This window comes from Chlorocebus sabaeus, chromosome 22, assembly GCF_047675955.1.
Source record: "Chlorocebus sabaeus isolate Y175 chromosome 22, mChlSab1.0.hap1, whole genome shotgun sequence".
Taxonomy (NCBI): Eukaryota; Metazoa; Chordata; class Mammalia; order Primates; family Cercopithecidae; genus Chlorocebus; species Chlorocebus sabaeus.
This window is the reverse complement of record NC_132925.1, coordinates 44,060,584-44,086,252: the sequence shown is the minus strand read 5'-3', so window position 1 is coordinate 44,086,252 and position 25,669 is coordinate 44,060,584. Positions and strand designations below refer to the sequence as shown.

General features: G+C 41.4%; 1 protein-coding gene across 24 annotated transcripts in view; it reads right to left on the bottom strand.

Annotated features, from left to right (window-relative positions):
* KALRN (kalirin RhoGEF kinase) overlaps window positions 1-25,669 on the bottom strand; it is a 697,103-nt gene that overhangs the window by 294,442 nt on the left and 376,992 nt on the right. For all 24 annotated transcript variants that reach the window (XM_073009790.1, XM_073009791.1, XM_073009792.1 and 21 more), the window contains exons 14-16: window positions 19,713-19,908; window positions 10,085-10,251; window positions 2,318-2,437 (exon numbers count right to left, since the gene is read on the bottom strand). In XM_073009790.1, the coding sequence (XP_072865891.1) occupies window positions 2,318-2,437; window positions 10,085-10,251; window positions 19,713-19,908 (483 nt within the window). The remainder of the gene's footprint in view (window positions 1-2,317; window positions 2,438-10,084; window positions 10,252-19,712; window positions 19,909-25,669) is intronic.

Genomic DNA, 25,669 nt, shown 5'->3' with positions numbered 1-25,669 from the left:
CTTATCTTCCCTGGCATATTTTCCTTCTGATGGGGAGCCTAGTCTGAACTGACACATTTAAGGAGAAACGCAGGCCACCTGGAGAAGGAGCATAAGTTGCAATTCTGGTTCTGTTCCCTTCATTGTTCTAGGCAATGCAGACTCTCCCTACCTTTCATTCCCAATATCTTCTAGAAATCCTAACTGCTCTGCCATGCCCTCTCGAGACTAAGTGGCCTATATCTCAACATCAATTCCAAGAATATTTGATCAAGTTGTATCCAGAGAGAAACCCAGAACTGATTAAGAGGTGTTTATGCTTAGTGAGCCTCTATTCTGTAAAAATGAAACGGTGTCTAACACAAATGAATACATACTGCATATGCAGTCATGTGGAATATAGTCATTTCAAGCACTGTGAATACATTTACCCATGCTTCCTCAAAAACTCATTGAGATACTTAAGTGTGTTATGACATTTGGTCTTACTTGCCCACCATTTGATTTAGGCAAACCTTCTCACCAAAGAGAAATAAAGAGGAGGTATGGCCAAGAGTTGTCTTCATTCTGCCCAGCATGCCTCATAACTGTGCTATACCTTTAGTCTGATCACTCAGCCTTCATTTTCTTTGTTGCTGCTATGACTGTGGAAACTTGACTGCTGTGTGCCCAATTCTTTTTTTGTTTTTGAGACAGGGTCTCACTCTGTCACCGAGGCTGGAGTGCAGTGGTGCAATATCAGCTCACTGCGACCTCCACTTCCTGGGTTCAAGCAATTATCCTGCCTCAGCCTCCCGAGTAGCTGGGATTACAAGCACCCACCACCATGCCTGGCTACTTTATTTTTGTATTTTTAGTAGAGATGGGGTTTCACCATTTGGCCAGGCTGGTCTTGAACTCCTGACCTCAAGCTGTCTGTCCATCTTGGCCTCCCAAATTGCTGGGATTACACAAGTGAACCACCATGCCTGGCCCTGTTTCTTGATTATAACCCCAATCCTGATTTTTTCTTTATAGTGAATATATCCTAACACTGTGATATTTCGGTGTGTCAGAAAGCTACAATAGAGACAGCTGATGGTAATAAAACTTATTTCCTCTGGTTAATTCCGCCTTAGAAAATGATTTGCTGATGCAGTGTGTGCAATATGAAGTTTGTTTTTAAATCTGAAATCCCAGACAGTTCTTCTAGTACTAGTAATGGTTCCTAAGAAAATATCATGCATCTTAACACTGTTTATACATCCACGATGGTTTCCGGGAAATTAAATGGTTGCAATCAATCAACACTAGCTTAAAAATGGTGAGCAATCAGTTGGATTACTGCATAAAAAGACACAGGCAATTAAAATTTTATCATTTTGCCATCATTGTTGTAGAAATGACCCATTAACAATCTTTTTTTTTTTTTTTTTTTAAGCAAAAAATAACATCTTTGCATTTCTTACACACTCAGAAGTAGGCTGAATTCTATACTGAACCACAAGTAATGAATGTCTTTGAAGTTTTCATTCTATCTCTTTTCCCATTGGTAATTAACTTATTTTATTTTTAATATAGTTCCCGTGTCCCATTTCCTACTCTTTTTCCTACACCACTCTAAAGCAATCAGTTCAAGTCTCTCTGGGAAGGACAATGTACTAGTAAAAAAGGATAATTAAGGGTACTTAAAGCAAGACAAAATTTATATTAGATTATCATAAATGAAGTTTTATTTTTAAATAGCCTTCTAAAAAGTCCCTGTTGATGAACTTCTTTTGGTTGCAGTTTATTCTTTAAATATTGTTCTACCAGCATTATTGAACAACTACTTTCAGCGGGGTAAAAATATCTGGTGCAATCTGCTCCAATGCTCATTATCCTTGTTAAAAGGTAGACTCTGACAATAGTATCTAAGGGTTACATGTAAACCAAATGGTTAAAAACAGGATCCTAATTTATAATGACCTTTGTACTTGTTTATCCTCAATCTTGAGTGATCTTCACCGAAGTGACTTCTAACCTTTTACTTTTACATTTCCTCACATGGTACATATCTAGAATGTATACAAAAAACCAATGTACCAGTGGCCTTAAAGGTTGAAGGTACAGATAGATAACAAAGATTCTCATATGAAGTGTGAATACTTGTTTTCTAACACCAGGCCTCCCTGGGGGATGAACCCCTGCATTTGCTTCCCCATCAAGTTTTGGGTAAGAGGGAGGCTCCCTGGACCATTCTACTAGAAGGGGTACGGCCTTCGCTGCCTGAAGGATCACCCACACCTGAGAATCACCCTGCCTGAGGTACAGAGCAGAAAAGGGAAGGGAGGACAGTGCAGCCAGATTTGGGTGTTACCTCGATGGCCAGCTGGAACTGCTCGTGCTCCCGCTGCAGCTGCTCTGCTTCGGACAAAGAGCTGGCATTGACCAGGCTAGCGTTGAGCATTGACTCTCCATTGCGGATCCATCCCAGGACCTAGGGAACCGGGACAAGCACACAGATGAATGGCCTTCCGCAGTTTCCCCAGAGCTGTTGCCTCTTCTCATGGGGACTTCAGATAGAGAGCTCACTATCGTTTATCTTCTGTTGGAGAGAGGACAGCAAAGGTCTCCATAATTTAAATGGTCATCTCCCCAATCATACAGAGTACCTGTCATAAGGTACTTATTTTATGTACCTGTTTTATTCCCAGCTCCATGTCACCCCCATCCCAATTTCCTCACCCACATAATGTAAACATTACTTAACATGGTGGTACTGTATACATGTCTAAACTTCCTTCTGGAACATAGGATGGTATAAATAAATACATTCCATCTGTTGGTATCCTTTTCTTTTTTTATACGGTCCAGTTCAAATAACAACTTATGGAAACCTTTTGCACCTAATCTCTCCTGCTAGAAACAATCTCATCTTCATCTAGTGCGAGCATATCATTTTGCATGTACCACCTTTATGGTATTCACCACACACTTCCTGGTTTCTTTATTTCAACCTATGTTTCATTCCCCCCTGAGAACATAAACTTCCTGAAATCCAGGGCAATATATTAGTCATATTTTAGTCTCACACAGCACCTAGCACAGTACTTTGCATATAATGGGTGTAGTGTAGTTTTTGAAATAATGGTGTATACCCAGGTCACACCTGAGCAGTGAGTCTAATCTCCTCTACCTTGCAAAATAACCAAGGGTAGGCAGGTTTGAACTTCAGTAGGTAAACAACCCCAAAAAAGGAGAAAAGAGAAAGAAAACAAGCAAAATAGGAATAACCCATCTTCTGAATCATCAGAAAAACGGGAGTAAGCTATAATATAATCGACTTAAATTATTTAGAGGCCATGGGTAGGCTGAATACAACTTCTATGTGATGTTTACAAGTACTGGGAGAAAGAAAACTCAACGAGGGAATATTAGGATAGAAGAAGAAACAGCTGACACTGTCTAGAGAGTTCTAGGTGAAAAGGGGATGTGGAAATTATCCAGCTAATAAAGTCAGAACAAATAATGCAACTGGAAGAGTTAGGCTCTGAAAACCTACCTGGTGTCTGGTCACCAGAACACTGCCAAATACTTTCCCTATTAGGGAGTCTGAGAGTTTGCTTGGAGAAGAAATAAAAGCTATTCTGAAATTTCAAGATCAGTAAATACCAACCATCTGTCACCTCATGCCAAAGGAGAAAGACACCACTAACTGTTTCAGATTTGCTTTCATATTTTTCTCCCCTCTACTTCCTCACATTGAACAATTAGAAAATACCAAGCCTAGTCTCATGCTCTATAACTCATAGGCACCTCTCAAATTTCATCCCTGGGCAAAAAATGACTCATGCCTTATTGTGCATAGATAACATCAGGTCATAAATCCCACTAAAGCTGGGCTACTTGGATTGAGATGTTAATTCACGGCCAGGCTGGCAGATTGTAGATGGGATGCCAATCTGTAAAGCAATTAGTTACAGGAAATAACTGCTCAGGGTGTTCACGTGAAATCCCTGTTGTCACTGGTGGACTGTGGCTGGCTGCCTAGAGGTGCTAATTATTTTGAAAAGTTGCCTGTAACTTTGGGCGCATGCATTCATGGACTGCATGCCCAAATGCCTCATCTCTTTGGGAAATGGAGTTTACAGTATCCCTCTGCCATGATTTACTGCATTTTGTTTGGTCTGAAGATTCATTTGAGGGTGTCAGCGAAACGACTTCTCCAAGTGCATCACACATCAATGCCTGTAGGACAATTTGACTCCCTTTGGACCTCTTCAGTTTTGTTAGAAAATTTTTCTCTCCAGTTTCAGTCAACAGGAAACATGAATTATAGCTATGGTGGTGGGATCCCTACTTACCAGCTTCCCATTTAGACACATCATGGGTTTCAGTACCTACTTTTTAAATTATATCACGTCATTTCCTTGTTCATTTTTATTTACTAAATGCTGTTTAAAAAGGCATTCCAGGACTTTAAAGTGGGAGATTTGATTTTAGGAAGCTAAAAATGCATGGTAGTTTATATCCATGGCTTAGCTCCAGAGTGGGGCTGATCCCTATGAAAGAGTCAGTCCTGGACGTAGACCTGGCATAGCAGAAAAATAACATAACATACGGAGTCAGAAATCTGGCTTTTTACTTACCTGGAAAAATCACTTAACCCCCTGAGCCTCAGTTTTCTCATCTGTAAAATAAGGATAATTGTACCTTCCTTTTCTGCATTGCAGGGTTGACGCAACAATGCGTAAAATGTAAAGTCTGATGATTATGATGGTACTGGTGGTGATTTTTAGTTTGGAGAAAAGCTGGATAATAAGGTGATTATTTATACCTCTCTTAATGAGAAGAGAGTTTTATTCCAGTGTCTGTATGAGCTTACTGGCATATTCTGATGTGATGTAGCTTCCTTAGCTGTTTTGTCATCATTATCCTTTTACTCTGATCACTGATAACCCTTGTTGGTATAATTTTCTATTACTGGTATTTTTAATCTTCCAGGTTCATAAAACTGGCTAGTTAGTCTTCTGTGAGCATACAAATATGTACAAGTTAAGAAACATCATAACTAAAATGAGAAAACGTTGGTTCTACTAATCTTGAGCTGTGTGACCTTGCAAACATCATTTAAGCTCCCCAAGGCTCAGTTTTCTCATCTGTAAAATGTGAACACTTTCCTTGCATAAGGCTCGGGGTAAAGAAAAAATAAAATAATTAATGTAAAAGTATTTTTCAAACTGTAAAATGAATATTGACATTGATCAAACATTTTAGGCAACAATTTAGCCAATAGGTTAGATGATCTTTAAAGATAATTTCCAGCTCTAACATTCCACACTACTTTCAAAACTCAAAGAGTGTCCCTAGGGTGTCCAAGAAAATCAGCTACGTACAAATGAAGGACTGAAAGAATATCACTGCTTGGGGACTTAAGAGCTAGGTCAAAAGTTCAGCTCAGTCTGAGCTTGAGGGGGAACTGTACATGAAGATCTATTGCTTCTTCAGGCCAGGAAAGCTCAGCTAAGCCCAAGTCCAGAGAATGGATTTGAGTAAGTGGATGAAGATATCCACAAATGGTGATGCCATTTAAGCTGGGCAGACTGAGCCTTGTAACCATGTAGACTGGAAAGTCACCTGTAGATGGCTGTGTTCTCATGGTCACGCCTACAGCAAAGCTATGAGGCTGTACTCAAGGCAACTGACTCTAAGGACCTCTATTATAGATGATTTATCACAAGGCATAGTTGTTTCTGAAACTCTAGCCACAGGAAAAATAATCAGCTCCTCAGATGGTAGCTGGGAGCCTGTCATATGTCCAGTATTCCTTAGTTCTAAAAATCCATGGTCTATGTGACTGCACATGTTCATCCTTCATGGTTTATAGACTGTGGCCATATGTCCTCTTAATTATCTCCATTTTAAAACAAAAGGATGGTACTTGTCCTGTTGGCTGCCCCTCTTTTGGCTCTACTTCAATTCCTCTCTTTTATATTCAGTCAACAGAACTGAACACAGTATTCTCCACAGGAGAATGAGGACACATTAATATTTTCTCCTTTGTCCTAAATGTCCATCTTGATTATATGCAAATTTTGGCCAGCATTTGGTGCAAAGAAGGAAATTAAGCCAATGTCTTTAGTAATCAAATAAATATAACTTCTTTCCTCATAGCTTAGAGACACAACATTTTACAAATCCATTTTAGCTTATTTTCTGCTAAATGCACTGCTTTGCAGGAATACATATGGAAATTCATTTAGTTTTATGCTCATTAGGTAGGTCTTTCAAATCTTTCTGAATTAGCTAGTAGATGTGAGGTCATCTTCACCAGAGTAGTAATTTTCCTGGTAGCTATCAGAGCATTCTGTGGGGTTTGAAGAGTAATTTGGCATTGAGTGGTCCAGGGATCTGCTCCATGGGCTGTAATTAGTGGAGTGGTTTCCCTTCAAGGTCCACCATTTCTCTAGGGGTGTTTGGGCTATCTATCTTAGATATAAAGTCCTATATAAACCCTCAGAAAGAAAATCAGTTGCATCAATCAATTTCATTTTTTTGAGTCCATTAATATAATTTTTAGTCTAATGTCTATGCCTTCCTTGCTTTTCAGTACTTCAGTTTAATATTATTTTGGTAAAACTACACTTAAGGTTATGATGGGCCATGATCAAATCTAAACCTTTAATCTATGAGCTCTAATGACATAGTTGTATCATAATCTATTATTGTCCTCTCCCTTTCTGCCCCCATTAATGGCATTTCAATTAAAGTGTCCTTTTTCTTTCTTTCTTTTTTGAGACTATATTCAAAAGAGACTCTCAAGCTACTGTCTAAATTTAGCCTCACTGATCAATACCGACATCTAAATTAACTCCCTTTTTCCAAGAGTCAACAGCTTCCAAATCAATATTTCCTGCTCCACCAATTTCCATCAAATACAAATGCCTTCTCTGAAACTGGATCAGAGGGCTCTCTAAGGAAAGAGCTTACACTGACAAGGAAAACAAGCCTGTCTAATGAGGCATGGTGGCTTAACCAAGCAGCAGTCCCTTGGCACCTCGAGGACCAATGCCCTTTGCAAAGGGCTTGGTAGATTTCCTGAGAATCCGGTTTGAGCAATTTTGTACAGTCTTGAACGACAATCCCACGGTGTGTCATTTTTGTCATGGTAGAAATAAGGAATCTTCCCACCCCCACAGAAGAATTCCTTTTTTGTCTCCCCACTCATGATAATATAAATGGGAATGTATATAGATATTAGTCCACCCCAGATTATTTATATATAGACAGTCTACTTCCCTATTTAACAAAATACTTATCATCAGCCCAGTCTTCTCCTATATAGGATGTGTAGTTGGAGAATGAATATATTTCTATTTTAATATCAGCCAAGGAAAAGAGAATTAGGGAGCTGAATCTATCACTGGTGCTGGAGAAAAATAAATTAAAAATCAGGAACAAAAGCAAATTTATATATTTCATTTCAAAGTCAAATAGGAATGATTTTCCTGTTGTTTTGTTCAGATGGTCATTCCTGCCACCTTCCACTGATGGAAATAACCAAGTAGGTGCATCAGAGGACTTCGATGACCTGCTGGAGCCTTGCTGACCTCAGACAGGTGCCACCCTCTCCAACAAGCTTAGGCTATGCCTGCTCCTGTCCTCTCATACATGGTACTGCTGAGGTCAGGAAAACCTAAGACCATTCAGCTAGAAGGATTCTTATTTTAAATTTTGAATTGATAAACATAATTGTACATATTTATGGGATACATGTGATATTTTGATACAGATATACCATATGCAGTACACATTGTAACTGGGATAACCATCACCTCATTTATTTGTGTTGGAAACATTCAAATTCCTTTCTTTTAGCTATTTTGAAATATACAATAAATTGTTGTTAACTATAGTCACCCTACTGTACTATACCACACTAGAATGTATTCCTTCTAACTATAATTTTGTTCCCATTAACCAACTTCTCTTTATCATCCCCTCCCCTCTACCCTTCTCTACCTCTGATGGCCACTACTCTATTCTCCACTTCTACGAGATCTACTTTTTTAGCTCCCACATGTGTGTAGTATTTCTGTGCCTGGCTCATTTCACTTCACATAACGTTGGAGGGCTTCTATTTCTCCTGGGACCACATGGCAAGAGTGGGGGCCAGCAGAGGCAAACTGTAGGACCTTGGATTTAGGAGGCCTGGGCTGAAGTTTCAGCTGACTAGTCAAGAGGGCTTGGGGGGCACTAACCCTACGGTACCTTAGTTTCCTCATTTGAAAAGTAAGCATAACACCACTTCTCCCCATGGGTATGTTCTCTTAAAATGAGATTATAAATGAGAAAGGATTTCTCATATGAAAAGAAAGTCCAGCCTTAACTACTAAGTCGCAGAATTTGCATACTCATTATTGTTCTGGGCCTGCTAGGATTTCCATCAAGTCCTTATAAATAACATGTCTCTCTGGAGACTCAGGTTTGATCCCAGTGTCATTAAGCAGAAACAACCTGGAGGGCAGCACTGTAACCCTGCCTTGCTTGGGGCTCAGGAATGTAATCTGCACGGAATACAGATCTTTAGCATGGCGTGTGTGGGCTATAGCTCAGCACTGATTGGAAGAGATGCGGAGTGGAGAAGATAGACTTATAATAAATAACAATATAATAACTAAGACAGAGGCATTAGAGGAAGGAATACCTTTAATATAAGGAATCAAGCAACAATTAAACAAAATAAGATGCTTTTGGCCCTCATACTAAATTAAAAGTCTTAGTTCTAAAAGTTCCAGCATGCTGAGCTATGGTTTTCTGAAGAAAAAAGGTAAAAGCTCCAGCAGCCACTACAGACAAGAAAAAAACGCGTTTAAAAGATGCTTCTTTGCTTAGGATGATTTGGGTAGAATGGGGCAGAAAGGGGTAACCACAGGAGTGATGTGGTACCTGCCCTGCTGAGAACCCCTCTGGGACCTGTGGAGAGCGGTGATGTGCTCTCTCCTCAGGGTGATCGTGGTCTGCTGACCTCTTAAGCTTCAGTGGCCTCATCTATAAAATGGGAATAAAGTCTACTTCAGATAATGGTTGTGAGGATGGATGAAGATGTGTGTAACACGCCCACAGCACTCAACAAAATGGAACTATTATTATACTTTTACTTCTTCACCCGCACCTTCGTACAAATAGCGAATTAAAACAATTACCACTTAGTCTGTTCTTAATATATGTACTTTTTGTAATTTTTATTTTTTGGAAACAGGGTCTTGCACTGTCATCCAGGCTGGAGTGCAGTGACATGACCATAGCTCACTGCAGCTTCAAACTCCTGGACTCAAGCGATCATTCTTCCTTAGCCTCCCAATTAGCTGGGACCACAGGCATGTGCCACCACATTCAGCTAATATTGAACATTTTTTGTGCAGTCTCACCATGTTGTCCAGGTTGGTCTTAAACTGCTGGCCTCAAGTGACTCTCTTGCCTTGGCCTCCCAAAGTGCTGGGACTACAGGTGTGAACCACCATGCCTGGCCTGTACTATTTTAAAAATGTGACATTGGTCATTGTGTGTATGTTCCCACAGGTTCCTAGAGATTAAGCATAAAACGCCTAGCATAATGCTTCATGCAGATAAGCTTTTTCCTTTTTAAAATCAACTTTAATATGGCAAGAAAAGTTTCCTATAATAACCATATACACTTTGGAAATAGTGATGGTAATTGCTACTAGTTACTATTAACTATATGTCAGGCACACGGGTGCCCCAAATTAATTAACCTGACTCTATATCCTAAATATGTTTATTGATAAAGGATTTGTATATTTCCCATGGACTGCCTGACAGGACTGAGGATAGAAAGAAAAAATAGATTCAGTGACTGAGGACAAATCTGGAATGGATTGTCATGTAAGCGAGAAATCAAGCATTTGTTGTTTGAGCCATTGGATCATTGGGTCTATTTGTTACTGCAGCCAAGTTTTCAGAAACTAATCTAAGTAGTCCTTAACTTACCTATTTTTGAAGTGCTGGTTACTTAAAGGGGCACCTGTGGCTCTGTATGCCTTACCTCATATCAGGAGCAGGTCCCAGGTCAGGCTCGGCTGGCTGAGAAACCCAGGCTGAAGGAAGAAGGGGCCGGGCTTACCTGTTTGACTTCAGCCTGGAGGTGCCGTAACTGGAGGCACTGCTCTAGCCGCTTATGAGTCTGCTCCGCATTGAGCTCCAATTCATGCTGCTTCTCATGGAGAAATTCCAATAACTCTTGCACCTGGGCTGCCAGATCAATGTCTTTTTCACAGATCAACTCAATTCCTGATTTTAAAAAATAGAAACAATTAAAAACCAGCTACTACTGTGAAGGTTACATTCCCTTCAATATGCATAAGAAAACTGGAATTTGGAAACAGTCATTATTCATACCCTCCCAAACTCTAAACATTCCTCTGTGAAACTGAGCACCACAATGCACCCATGTTTGGGATGCTAAAATTATGCCATCTCTTTTGTATCAACGGATCCTTTGCCTGAGAATTCAATGGATGATCAGCTCCTTATTATCAACAGGAATTAGAGTTATATAGAGGTCCAACCCTAGACACGACAGCACCCAGCAATTCCTGCTGGGGGATTTGCCAACACCCAGAATATTCACAAACAAGCCTCTAAATCATACTGGAAAATCAAAAACCAAACCAAAAGACTGTCCCAGTACTTCTGCCAACGACACACTTTTTTTTTTTAGCTGGTCAGATATAATTTATCATTAGATGGTAAGTTCACTCCAACGAGAATAGCTACACAACAGTGATTTTTAAAAATTAATTTTAAATTCCCCACAAGGGTTGCACATGGACAGTGGTGGTTTTATTAGCCAACTACTTAGGTTCTCTAAAAACACGAACTGTTAGAAATATAAGCTAGCTGTCATATATTATTTATAAAACTCAGGCAAACACACCTAATAAATACAACCCAGCAATATACCACAGGGATAATGAGTGCTTATCCGTTTAGAAAGAGCTTCACGTTAAAGTTGTGCCCACACAAGGAGAGTTTGCTCAGTGTTTTTCTACTGGTTTATAATTAGTAAACTCAGTCAGTCACTGACAAGTGTTCTCAAGGTTTATGTATAAACCATCCAACATTAATAAACTGTCAACGATCTGACCTGTAATGGGAACCTTGAGTCAATATATGCCAGCCAGAAGCTGTGGCCCCATTCCTTGTTTACCTCCTTGTCTTACTTTTCCTATATACTTTTCCCAACTCATGAGCACAGGTGCACACACACACTTCCTCTCTTCACCATGCCAGTTCTCCTATTTATACATTATCATCAGCAGGCCCAGGTAGCCTTCATCAAATAAATTTCTGCCTCAGAAATTAATGAACTCGGTGAGAGAGCAAAGGAACTGTCTTAGTAATCAAAGTCCTTCTCTCCACTAGTAACTTGAATTCGATTCCTTACTTGGCTCTCAAAGACTACATGAAAGTGTACTAGCTTTGGAATAGTCCTGAGTTGGAATCCTGACCTTGGGCAAGTGATCTAGACTCTCAGAAGCCTAATTTTGCTCAAACGTAAAATATGAATTTACATACCTACCTACTTCATAAGCTACCTACCTCCTAAACTTGTGGGATTAAATGGGATGATGCATGTAAAATATCTCTCATATATACATATTACTGTGTATACATGATACACAATAAATACAGACCACTGCTGCTTAGTCCTGTGGCTTTTCTGACTCCGGACTCTTACCTTAAACTTTTAACTTTCTGCCTTCTCACATTCATGCCCTCTTGGTTTCTAAATGTCTCCGACTTGTTGCAAGTTGTGGCCCATGTTGTTTCTTGATTTGGATTGTCTACATATTTCTTATTCGGCCTTGTTCAGATCCTTAGCTCTAGGAAAATCCTAACTCTGGACTGCTTGCTTATTCTGATCCCTGAGTCCACCTGGCTCTGCAGCTTCTTAGTTCTGTCCAAGTCCTTTCCCTGGCTCTTCATCCAACAATCTAGACCCAGTGCAGCTTTGGTCCTGATGCTGACACTTTGTCTGTGATGCCGAAGGACAGGATCTCAACCAATGATGGGGTTCAGACTTAAAAGCCCCGCAGATAAGTCACCAAAAGGTAGTGTACTTCCATGGGGATCAAATCCAAAGGAGCCTGCCAGTCTCAACATATGGCTACCTAAAAAATAAATCCCATTTGAGAGATTTCCCCATCCCTCTACTCACACCATCAGAAATCCATCACTGCCACCACCAACACACCTGCAACATATAGTCGGGGGAGTATAAGCAAAGTCTGTACATGCTAAGGAAAATTTATCTCTGGAGGCAAAAATAGTGTTTTATATAAGGACAATATGGGAAAGTGGGAACATTATTTTTTCCTGGTGTTACATGGTAATAATTTCAGTATCTTTTCATGTTTATTTTTTTTTTGTGTCTGTTTCATAATTCCAAGTTCCAGCTCCTGAAATATCTGTGGGAGACAGAGAAAAGAACGGCTTGTTCTTTTGGCAGCCAACTCCTTCCAGTTACTATTTTCAATTACCAAGGGGATGAGGTAGAGCATCTCCTTGACTGAAATAAAAAGTAAGAACACAAAAATTTCTACCTCTGCAGTGCTTGGCATAGTGGGATGACCCCTGACTCTTATCTTTACTTTCTGGAAATGCAATTTAAGATCCATCTGCAGAAGCAGACGCTCTTTCTCACTTCCAGTCTCGATGCGGATTTGTTGTAGCTCATACTCATTCTGCATGTGTCTCTGGTGTTCAGGATGCTGGGCTTGGGCAAATGTCTTTCTATGTGAGCCTCATGGCTCAACTCTGCCACACCACATGTTACCTGTCAAAGAGGACAGCCACCTGCTTAGGACATCAAACAGAGCAGTCTCCCAGCAAGTCCTGAGACTCAGTCCCTGCATTTTCATCCATCTCATTTGAGGTTGTTTTATGTGAGATAAACACAGGAAATAAAATGGATGAAGACAATCCTTACTGTACCTCTGCACTCCTCAGGAACACATCATGTTGTGGATGGAGTAAATGGGAGGAACATGAAGATTTATTCCAGCCACACCTAGAAGAATAGAAATTATCCCCCCTCCCACTGCCCCCAAACACACTGACACGAGTACCAGTTAAAGCCCATCAAATGGTAAATATCTGTCAATCAGCAGCAGGCAGAGTTTGTTTGTGTTGACATTACTGCTCTCAATCTAATGATATATCTGTTTTTCTTAGGGGCTCTCAGAAATGTGAAAAGACATGTTTCCTCTTTCCATCAAATAGTGGAATATATTTGTAAGGAAATAATTTGTCAGGCTCTTTTTAAAAAGTTCTTTTGAGACTTCTTTCTGATTTGCCCCCACAATTTCCTGTGTCCATACCCCAATCAGAACACTTCCATTCAGGTTGGTTCCTTATTAACCTATCCATGTTGTCCCAGGAATGCAGGCTTCCCGACGCCAGGGCCATGTCAGTCTTACCCATCTCTGCCTCTTCAGGCCCTAGCACAATGCTTCATTCATATCATCCAATAAATACCTAATCAATGAACAAACGAGCCTCTTTAGAGAACTGGGTCATATGCTGTGGTGGAAAGTACCTGAGAGCTTGGGGGAAGAACTGGCTTAGGTTTGCTCTGTATGCTATGAATGGAGAGACACTGTGCTTCTCACCCTCTCTGAGCCCGGGTTTCCTTGTCTGTAAAATGGGAATCACAAGGAGGACTTCTCAGGGATGTTGTGAGAACTAAGCGAGATACAATGTATACAGTGCTTGGCATCTAGTAGGCTTAAAATATTCATTTTCTCCCTTTTTCCTCTCCCTCAGAGAAATTATAATGAATACACTTTTGATTGCTGATGGAACTACTGAATGGCTTGTACAAAATGTAAATATAAAACCTTACTGACGGGTGTTTATGTACTCGCCTAATGTATATCATTGGAAACTATGGTGGCTTTAATGCTGTTAGACTGCTGCTCTCAACCCTGGCTCACATCAGATTCAGAAGATAATTTTTTTTTTTCTTTTAGACTGAGTTTCGCTGCGTCACCCAAGCTGGAGTGCAGTGGCGTGATCTCGGCTCACTGCAACCTCTGCCTCCTGGGTTCAAGCGATTCTCCTGCCTCAGCCTCCCAAGTATCAGCTGGAGAATTTTTTTAAAAATTGCTATGTCCTAACCACACCCCAGACCAATAACCTCAGAATCTCTGTGGTCAGGACCCAGCCATTAGTAAGTCTTAAAGCTCCAGGCATGATTCCAACATGCAACCAAGATTATGAACCACTGGATAAGATGGTACAATGGCCAGAAACCTGGGGAAACAGAGATATTCCTTCTGCTACACTCAGCGAATGCTCTGCATTGGTGTTTGTTTAGGGCTAAAAGCCACAGCTAACAATGATAAGCATTAGTTTGCTTTCGTTTGTTACCAGATGAGGGTACCACTTTAATTTCCTCAAGGAGAGAGGTGACCATGGTCTAGAGTAAGATTCAGATATTTCTGGCTATGCTGCCCATACTTGTAACACGTTTTTAAAAACTATGTTCTAGCCGGGCGCGGTGGCTCAAGCCTGTAATCCCAGCACTTTGGGAGGCCGAGACGGGCGGATCACGAGGTCAGGAGATCGAGACCATCCTGGCTAACACGGTGAAACCCCGTCTCTACTAAAAAATACAAAAAACTAGCCGGGCGAGGTGGCGGGCGCCTGTAGTCCCAGCTACTCGGGAGGCTGAGGCAGGAGAATGGCGTGAACCCGGGAGGTGGAGCTTGCAGTGAGCTGAGATCTGGCCACTGCACTCCAGCCTGGGCGACAGAGTGAGACTCCACCTCAAAAAAAAAAAAAACAAAAAAAAAAAAAACCCATGTTCTTTAAATATCGGTATCTGCCTCAGATACAGAACATCTTCCTTTCTCTTTCTTTTCTCCTCTCCTGTCCATTCCTCTTTCTGTGTCACTCCGTCTACCTAACAGTTCAGAAATCACAAAGTCCTTTAATGAGGTTTTTAGATCAGTGTTCTCAACACTGGTTGTACCTTAAAATCACCTGGGAAGTTAAAAAAATCTGGGCCCACACCAGACCAATTAACTAAGAGTCCCTGAGGGATGGGGCCCAGACATTGGTATTTTTAAGAAGTTCCCAGGTGATTCTCAATCTACAGCCAGGTTAAGAACCTTTATGTCAAGGTTTCTTCTTCCCCTCCTCTCAGCCCCTCAGATCCACATTCCTATTAACCCCAGAGTAGCTTTCATGTTGAAAATAATAATAATAATAATAAAAAAACCCAGATTTTTTTTCTTTCCTTTTTGACACTAGTAAAATTATTTGTGCTCCATTATTTTTACCTACATGTGTTCCACCCACATTGATGTTCATTCTTGATTAATTCAGCAAACATTACTATTAAGAACTTGCTAGGCACAAGACACTGGCTCTGCTAGATGCCGGGAATGGAAAGAGGGAAGAAAGAATTTGTTTCTTCATGCTGCTGAAAAAACTACAGGAACACAAATAACTTCAACAGAATGTAGCATGTGCTAGGAGTACAACATATACTAGTTGCCAAGCTTCACTGAACCCTTTCCATCCTCCCGTGTTATCCCACTTCATCCTCACATGACCCTATGTGGTAAGGATTCTGAAGATCACTACTTTTCAGAGGAAGGCAAGGTTTAGAGAGACAGGTGAATACGTACAAGGACACTCAGGTCCTAAGAGGTGCGGCCGGGATTTCAACCCAGGATTTCCTCTTGATTTTGTATTCTAGCCTTTACGTTCAAGGAGAAGAGTGATCCTCACAAAACTTAATTTATTTTAAGAATTTATTTATTTTTAAAAGTTGGGGTTGGGCTCTTCTCAGGCAAAGTAAATTTTAAGTATCATGGCAACAGACTCCAGAGATTTCTCATTTACAAACATTGTATAAAGAGAGAAGTTGATGCTTTGAGTAAATCACAAAAACAACATATCCATAGGGTATGTCACTCTTGTTTTACTCCTCGAGTCAAGTGTAACAGTCGCATGGTCAGATTTCATGGGAGAGAAGAAGTATGGCCTGGCCAATGAGGGCAGTTAGGCTGAATTACGGAAAGTGAAAACTGGAGGGAACCTTAGGAGTCAAGGCCTGCTGCACTAGACAGAAGAAGAAACAAAAGTCTAAAGAGAAAAGGGACTTCCAAAATCAGACTGCTAGTTGGTGGAACTGGACCTTGAATTCAGCCAGCATGTTTCCCCCAACTTCTTTCAGCAAAACCTACCACCTCGCAACTTGAGGCTTAAATAGATGATTCCATAGTGAGGAAAGAACAATGAGCAAATTAAGAAATTGTTCCTATTTATTCCTGAGCCTGATGTTAAGTTAAGCAAAGGCTTTTGCTTTGGTTAGAGTTGTGGGTACACCAGAGCGATTTAGTAGAGCCTGGCTCAATATTAGAAACTTCACACTTGAAAAGAAGCATATAAAAATTGCCTAGTTCCATTTGCTACTACAAAATCAAAGCATAAGCCCTTATTCAGCATGGACTAAACACCAACAAAAGTTTTAATATTGCTAATTGTCCTTTTTCTAAGACTACAGTTTATTTTACCTTTAGTCCAAATACAGTCCATTAAACAAAGACTGTAACTCTCCAAGCCATTTATTGCCTCAGTCCTGTGTCTCTGAAGTCTTACATTCCTCAGCCATTGGAGGTCAAGGCCCACCTGGGCTCACCTCTTACCCCAACCCCGCCCTCCAGCTCTGGTGTGAATCTACCCTCCATTTCCCTAAGCCCAGAGGTAAGTTAGATGCCTCCCCTGCAGAACCAGGCATTCAGCCATAGACAGGGAGTGAGCATTCCTACAACCTCTGGATTCATTCTCTTGAAAGCCTCATGGTATACGCCAGACTGAACAGCTAGCTGTGGTAGGAGCAGGAGAACAGCCAGCCTCAGTAAGAGGCGCTGAAGAGGCCAATCAAACCTCTTTTGACAAAGCTCATTTCTAGAACAGGATATTGTGGGGGTCGGCAGCCCATCTGCCTGGGGTGTTTTCACCCACTCAGCCCTCATGATTTAGGTGGACGCCAAGCACAGCCCACCTCAGCCACAAGCAGTCCTCAGGGACTTCCAGCTCCCAGTAGTCTTTCTGTTACTATGGATACTTGGCTCTTGGGACAGAGGTTGGCTTGCCCAGGGTCACGTCAGCACCCTGGTAGTAAGTACTGCAGGTGTCCAGGCAGACAAGGCTCCTTTTCCTGCTGGACACATCCACCATGAGAGATGAAGGGTGAGCATCCCTGCACAGCTTCTCTGCCCGTCTCTCTGCTAGATGCTGTGTCTGCATTCTCTTATGGTTCCCAGTCGTAGCTGCATAGACAGCTACAGTGAGTACCATGAGGGCAGGTCATGGGGCTAAATGCCGAGTCCAGGTAAGATTCCCAATCACAGAGAAGGGATTATGGTTTCCCCCACTTCCCTAATAAGGTACAGTCCATGTCCTAGAACACTGACTTCCAAATTTTAATGTACACACCATTTACCTGGAGATTTCATTAACATATACTTTCAGATTCACAAGTCTGGGATAAGGCCAGCGATTTTGCATTCCTAATCTGCTCCCAAGTGATGCTGGTGCTGCTGGGCCCAGGGCCCACACTGAGTAGCAACATGCTAGGTCAGTGGTGCACAATATCACCTGGAGGGCTAACTGAACCACAGATTGCTGGGCCACACTCTGCTCACCCATAGACTATTTAAGCAACACTGCCTTATTCACGAATCCATCCCTCAGATCAGCCTCTGCTTTGGAATTCTTTGACCCTTAGACTATCTAAGCAACATTGCCATGTACTCTTGTGTACAGGGCTTTAAGAGTATGCGCTGTTTCAATGCCTATAGCAACAGCAAAGTAACCACAGCAAACATTTATGTTATGAGATTCTGATGTAATGGGTTCAGGTATGGGCCCTTGAACTCGCATTTCAAACATATCCTCAGGTGATGCTAATGCTGCTGATATGGGGATCACATTTTGAAAGCCACTGTCCTAGGTCATTCCGGAGATGTCAGCTGTTGTGGCTTAATTATCACGATTAAAAGCAGTGGTTCTTGGCCCTGGCCACACAGTTGAATCACCTGAGGAGCTTTTTGCTGTTGCCCAAGTTTCATTTAGAAGTAGTTAAATCAGAATATCAGGGCATGGGGCCTGGGCACTGTCATTTAAAAAAAGTCCCCAGACAGACTGCAAGGTGAGTAGCCCTTCCTGGGACTACACAGAGCACTTGCTGCATACCTGTGAATAGGCCTGGGTTTCAGCTGCACACCTGTGAACAGGCCTGGGTCTCAGATGCAGCCTGTTCACAGCACAGATGAAAATTCAAGGACACACTATGTTGACAAAAGTGAACAGAATTTACTAGACTGTCTCTCCTCTGGTCAGGAGTGAAGTCCCTTTGAAAGCTGGTCTTTACTCTTTCAGGTCATCAAAAGAAACACAGTACTTTAAAGTTCAGTATGACTGCTAAGGTCCCCCTGACAATCTCAGGATTTCCATATCCTTCAGGATAAGCAGGGACATGACCCAACTGCATTTTATAGTTGATGGCCTTAGTCCCTGTCTATCTCGTGCTGGAGAGTGAGGAACCTGAGCCAACAAGGACCTGGGAAGGAGGGCAGTGGAGTGGGTTGGGAGGTAGAGTTATGGGCTCTAGCATTCCCCTGGGATGTGACCAGCCATGTGACTTCTTTTCTTCTGGACCAGTGGATCACCATGGCGCTCTCTCATTCTAACATCAAAGGCTGATTTGGGGAGTGGGAAATATAATAGTAAGGACTCACTCACCTGTTGGATAAATTTTGAATAAATCTTGAGCAAGAAAAGAAGTTAAATCTGAGTAACTCAGCCATGTTTTTCTGAGAAGTTACAAAATTATATGATCTTGTCATAAATGTTTATCAGTACTGCTTATACTCACCCAAAGACCAGTGATTAAAAATTGAGGAGACTGAGAAGCAGGAACAGGAGACAAGGAGATAGCTTAGGAGTAGAGGATAGGGCTAGAGAATGTGTGCTGGCAGTAGGAGTCAGGAGCAGAAGAGGAAACCGCTACACAGGTGAATACAATCCATATGAATGTCTGACTGCTTCTGGTTTGTTTTTCCAGGCTACCATTTTTTTAAGGAATCTGTGCTGATTGCCATCATCGGTTCTGTCACTCTCTCTGCAGACCAGCAGACCCTGGCCCTATTCTCAACTTGAGCACAGCCTAACTGGGTAACCTTGGGCACTATTTCAGCTCTCATGGCTTCTGTTTCTTTTTTTTTTTTTCATCTGACTCCTGCACAGGCTCGAGTGCAGTGGCATGGTCTCTGCTCACTGCAGTCTCCATCTCCCAGGTTGAAGAGATTCTCCTGCCTCAGCCTCCCGAGTAGCTGGGATTACAGGCATCCACCACCACACCTGGATAATTTTTGTATTTTTAGTAGACATGGGATTTCACCATGTTGGCCAGGCTGCTCTCGAACTCCTGACCTCAAATGATCCACCCACCTCAGCCTTCCAAAATGCTGGGATTACAGGCATGAGCCACCACACCTGGTCTCATTTCCTTTCTTTTTCTTTTTTTTTTTTTTTAAATGTAGGTAGAAGTCTCTATTCTTTGTAGCTGTAGGAATAAAATGAATAAACGATGTGGCAGTGCTCCTTGCAGGCTAGCTGGTATGCTTGTTTTCATCATCTCCCCTGCCAGAAGAATGAGCGAGGTCACCCACCTGATGCCTGGACCTCCATGATGTACTGGTGCAGATCCTGTCCCTGCTGGATGACCTCAAAAGTCATGTTGTTCATGGCTAGCTTCCGTTCTGTGTGGCGCTGCAGCCGCTGTTCTGCCAGGGTTAGGTCCTCTGTGTTGAAGTCATTCATCTGCCGAAGCAAGTCTTCATTCCAGGCGTCTAGCTCTGCTGTCACCTGTGAGGGAACCACTGTCGTCAGCACAGGCTCACCAGGTTCACAAGAGAATGTTAGGTTAAGACTTATGATTCCAAGCCTTATTCATGAATCCAGCCCTCAGATAAGTCTCTGCTTTGGAATTCTTCAACCCTTAGACTATTTAAGCAACATTGCCATGCACTCTTGTATACATGGTTCCAAGAGTGCTCTCTAGGTTTTTCAATGCCTATAGCAACAGTAAAGAAACAGCAGCAAACGTTTATATTATGAATTATGGCTTAGAGAGTTTTTGCATACTCCTTGCTGTTCAATCCTCACAATAACCCAGTGAGGCAGGCATGATGGAGATCTCCAGGTCCATCTTCTAGAAGAGGAAGTTGACCCTCACACAGACAGATGGGGTGATTTAACCTGCCAGAGACGGATAAAGTTCTTCTACTAACTGCAAAGACTTTGTCTACCATCCCACAGTGGTTGCTGTAACGATTTTCATAACTAAAGAGGTTCTCAGAAATTAAGTAGTGAGTTTATTTCAGAAACAGAAACAGAGGGCTAGAAAAGCCTGGTGAATGGCCCAAAGTTACACAATCAGTTAAAGAGTAGTGTCCATCAAACCCAGGGGTCCTACTCTGATTCCCATGTTGTATTGTGCAACATTCTGTCCTTCTATTATAAAGGTTGACACCTAAAAATAGTGACTAAACACTAAACAAAATATAAATGTGTAGCATACCTCCAGAAATTCAAGCAGATTTAATCAATTGAAAGGCATTCATTATTCTAATGAATACTAAAGCATGTAATGAATGGAAACATTGCCCTAATAGCAACTTGCTAATTGTTCATTTCTCTACACCTTAACTCACATGACTTCACCAGGTCTACTCTGTTTTCTGCAAATAGGGACTAAATCCTATACTTCCTTTACAATCTCTGCAATCATCCACAGACTAGGAACTCAGAAGACTGAACTAGATAACTCCACCAGTGTGAATCAAAATTAAAAGTTTGTAAACATGGTTTTCAGATCTGCTATCTTGTGCTACCCCCATGACACCCCTGTGAAGGCGACAGCATGCGTACTGTTATCCTCTTTTCTCAGGATAGGAAAGTGTCACTCCAGGTCACACATTCCCAGGATGGCCCAGGCCATCTAAGCATATATCCCAGAGCCTTAGTTGAGTAGTTTTCATGATGCTGGGTCTCATGCCAGCTCCCACATGGCATAACCTTCCAAGTTATCAAAAACTGCTGCTCCAGGAGCATCAGTGACACAGGGAGACAGACGATGGACCGAAGCAAGTGGGAGCAGTGCTCTTATATCCCATGCTGGGGTACACATGCTGGGATGGGAAAGCCATGGGTCACAGGATTTCATTTTTGTCTAACAGCAAGACCCTTCTTCAAGCAAAATAGAAACAGGTTAAATTGTACTTGCTCTCTTTGAAGCAGAAATGGGGACATTGAAAATATCACCCTCGCTGCCCTAGGTTCTCACTTCACACCCCATATCTTTTCAGGTCAATTGAGAGAACTGCTGAGCTCAGCAGGAAAACCCAGCATTACTCATTGCGGGGCGTCCTTGGGGGATCCAGGAACCAGTGGGTTGACAGGCAACGTAGGTTTTTGTTGTAGCCCCATCTTTGAAAAGTACTTCATTCTCTAACTCAAGAACGGGGTTAGACTCATGAGACTAAAAGAGATTATTTTTAAAAAGATAATTTAGCCTGGGTGCAGTGGCTTGTGCTTATAATCCCAGTGCTTTAGAAGCCAAGGTGGGAGGATCACTTGAGGCCAGGAGTTCAAGACCAGCCTGGTCAATGCAGTGAGACCCTGTCTCTCCAAAACAAATAATAATAAATTAGCCAGGCATGGTGGCATGCACCTGTTGTCCTTGCAACTTGGGAGGCTGAGGCAGGAGAATCACTTGAGCCCAGGAGTTCAAGGTTGCAGTGAGCGATTATTATGCCACTGCACTCCAGCTTCGGTGATAGAGACCCTATTTCTTTTTTTTTTTTTTAAAGCATAATTTAAAATATAAATAGGCTTTTATAGTTTTTATAGAACTAGGCCTGTAAATATCTTTTTTCGTTACTGTATTTTAAAAACTGATGTATAATTTACATACAAAATACACATATTTTAAGCATTCCGTTCTGAGTCCTGACAATTTTATACACCCATGTAGTCATCGCCAAAATTAAACTATAGAGCCTTCCATCACTCCAGAGAACCTACTTGTGCCCCCTTCCAATCCATTCCTCCCCTCCCCAACCCACAACTAGGTACCAATTTCTGATTTCTATCATCATAGATGTAGTTTTGCCTATTCTTGAATTTCATACCAATGAAATCATACAGAATATATTTTTTTAACATTTGGTTTTTTCACAACATGTTATATCAAGATTCATCCATGTGGCTGTGTGTATGCATGGTTCATTCCTTGCTACAGCTGAATAGAGCACCATTGTATAGATAGGCCACAATGTGTTTATCCATTCTCCTCCTAATGAATTCTTGGGTTGTTTCCAGTGTTTAGCTCATATGAATAAGGTTGATGTGAAAGTTCTTATAGATGTCTTTCTGGGGACATAGGTTTTCATTGCTCTTGCATAATTACCTAGGGGTGGAATTATATATAGGCCATAGGGTAGGTGTATGTTCAAGTTTATAAGGGAACCATCAGAGTTCCTTAAAATGATTGTAATATTTTACATTCCCAGTAGCAATGTATTCAAGTTCCAGTTGCTCTACCCTCACCATCGTTTGGCATTATCAGTCTATTTAATTTTAGCCATGCTAGGAGGTGTGAAGCGCTGTTTCATTATGGTTTTAAGTTGTATTTTCCTGATGACTCATGATGGTGAGAACATTTTCAAATGCTTATTGACCATTTGTACATCTACTTTTGTAAGATGTCTTTTCAAGTCTTTTGCCCTTTTTAAAAAATTGAGTTAATTAATTTTTCATTGTAGATTTGTAAAAGTTCTAAATATATTCTGGATGTAAGTTCTTTATTGGATAATATACGGAAAATAGCCCAAACCACAATTTTTACTCCATTTTCTGGCCTACGAACTAAGGGGAATTAGAATAAAACTAAGACAACAAGCATGAAAGGAAGAGCCTGCCTTTTCTTTGATTTTAGGTTCTGCTTCTGTGAAACTGAGTCTATGAGGTATCTATTTGCTGCAGGAAGATCCAAGGAGTCCCTCAGCCAGGAATCTATGGAGTGGAAGGTGCCGATGGTCCTGTGAGGGAGAACAGAGTCAGGTCAGAGGGCTTTAGTTGAGAGAGTGATCTCTGGGATCTTGGGAATTCTAATCTAAGCTAAACGTGAAATATGTCCAGGATTCGATATTTGGTGTTTCTATATTCTTTCCTCTCCTCTCCTTACCCTCCTCCACTCTCATCGCCTGACACCATTGAATTGAGGAACCCAGGTCTGTTATGAAGCCTGGAGAATGGGAATTTCCAGGGCCTCCTCCTAAGGCTGCCCTCCCTGGGTCCACAGGCTCTCTCCTCTTTCTGTTGGATTCCCCTTTCTTCTCTCCCCCAGGCACTGATGCTCACAGCTTTCAATTAGTCTGATTTGTGTGTGTTTAATGTACGCTGAATTTAAATTATTCTCTTTCCTAAGTATTTTCTGTTTCCTCTAGGAATGTTTTTTTCATTAGGTTCTTCCTCCCCATCTTCTTTCTGGGGCATAAGGTTGGAAGACAATAGGGGTCCATTTTTTAAAAAGAAAAATAGTTGTTTTCAAACATGAAGTTGACCTTACTGCTAATAAACAAACCTTTTTTCCAGCCTTACCCTGTGCTCTTGTTATGAACCAGTCAGATGGGTTACTTGCTGATGCTGAGAGCAAGTTCTGCTGTCTCCAGCCTTCTTCACTGGTCTAATAGCCCTGAAATGCCCTTGTCCTTCCTCCCAATCTGCTTAAGCACTGACCACCCTTCAGAGTAAACCCTCTGGCATGAAGAGCTTCACGACAACACCCAGACCCAGATATTTTTCTCTGGCTTATCTAATAGCATGGGTCATGGGTGAGTTTGCTAATACAGAGAGACAAGACTGAAAAGAAAAACCTGTGCCAGCGAGTGAATTTAGTGATTTAACTCCATCTGGAGAGAATTTGTTCAGGCTAGAAACTAGGGCCTGAAGCCAGTGAATGAAAGATGGAACACAAGGTTCCCAGAGGGCATTCCATTTTCAGTCAACCTATTTTGCTTTCTCCTTCCACTTAGTTACCTCTGTCTCAGCTCCTGGCCCACTCAGTTCCCCACTTGCTCTAGTGGCCTCTGTCTCCCTTACTCTCCTGAATTAATTGGGGAGTTAGGAAATGATGACTTATTTGACAGATATATCGGCAATATTTCTATTCTAACAATTATCTACTCTGAGACATCAATAAGAGAAACCAGAGAAAGAGCCAAAATAAAATTTAAAAAAGGGTAAGAGGCAGTGGGAAATGGAAAATGGGAAGCCTCACTTCACAAAGAAGCCCAAGCTGTTCCTGCCAGATGAGATCCACCAAATCCAGTATTCTGCCATGAAAATTTGCTTCATAGGAGTTGGTTTAGCAGTCGCCTTGAGCTCTGTTTTCAGAGAGCTCTCTCCATTGGTTCCTCCTGTTTTCTTGGTATTCCCCAGTATTTATGTGTAGAGAAAGCTATAATCCCTCTTCCCCAGACGTTTTGATGTGTATCTGCCTGAATCAAAATTCACCTGCCCCCCTTTTATTCCCACTTCCTATGGTCTACCCACTTCAACTCTTTACCACCTGCAACACTGGAAATCTCACTGTGTAGTTCTTTCTTCAGATCAGTGTTTTGATGTTGGCAATAATGACGAAGACAACAGTATGACTGAAGAAGACATTTTACTTTGTATTGTGCATTTATCATGCGGCAGGCAGTGTGTTAAGTGCTTGATCAACTTTATTTAATCCTCGTAGCACTATAGGAGGAAATGAAAGCACAGAGAAGTCATAGTTTTTCCCATGGTCTCAGAGCTGGTGGTGGCAAAGCTGAGCACTTAATGACCAAGTCCAATGCTCTTAGCCATGGTGTTACATCAATAGGGCTGCCCCAAGAATTGATTTTGGGGTGTATCCTTCTTTTTACTATTCTCACTTCAGAAAAGTGCCAGTTTTACCCTTCCTGTTTTCTTCTAAAAAACAAAACAAAACAAAAACAAACAAACAAAAAACCTCATAATTCAGTTTTCTTCACTTCACATGAGCCTGTTAAATTAATTATATATTTTTGAGCAGACCAAGAAATTGTGTGTTTGTGGCCTTAGATAAATGCCAGGCATAATTTATCCTTGCAAGAAAACACACTGCCTTCCTCCAGTATTTTTTTTCTTTTTTTTAAAAAAAATTTCTATGGAATGCTTCACGTATTTGTGCGTCAGGGGCCATGCTAATCTCTGTATCGTTCCAATTTAGTGTATGTGCTGATGAAGTGAGCAGAGTACAGTATATTTTTAAAGAGCTTAGTAATTTTTTTAAAACCAACTCAGCCAGATTGCTCAGTATAAAGGTAATATTAACCCATATAGAATTCTCTGGTCCCAGAGGCCTTTGTCATGAATAGGAGACACATCTGCAATTTGGTTTGAGACTTAAGTTGCAGCAGATAGAAGTGTGATCTGTTCCCTACACAGGCATGGTCTCTGTAAGGCAAGAGCAAATGACTTTGGCTCCCACAGCAGGTGCTCTGAATAAACATTCAGGGCTCTCCTAATATGACTCAGTAACAAATCAGAAGAG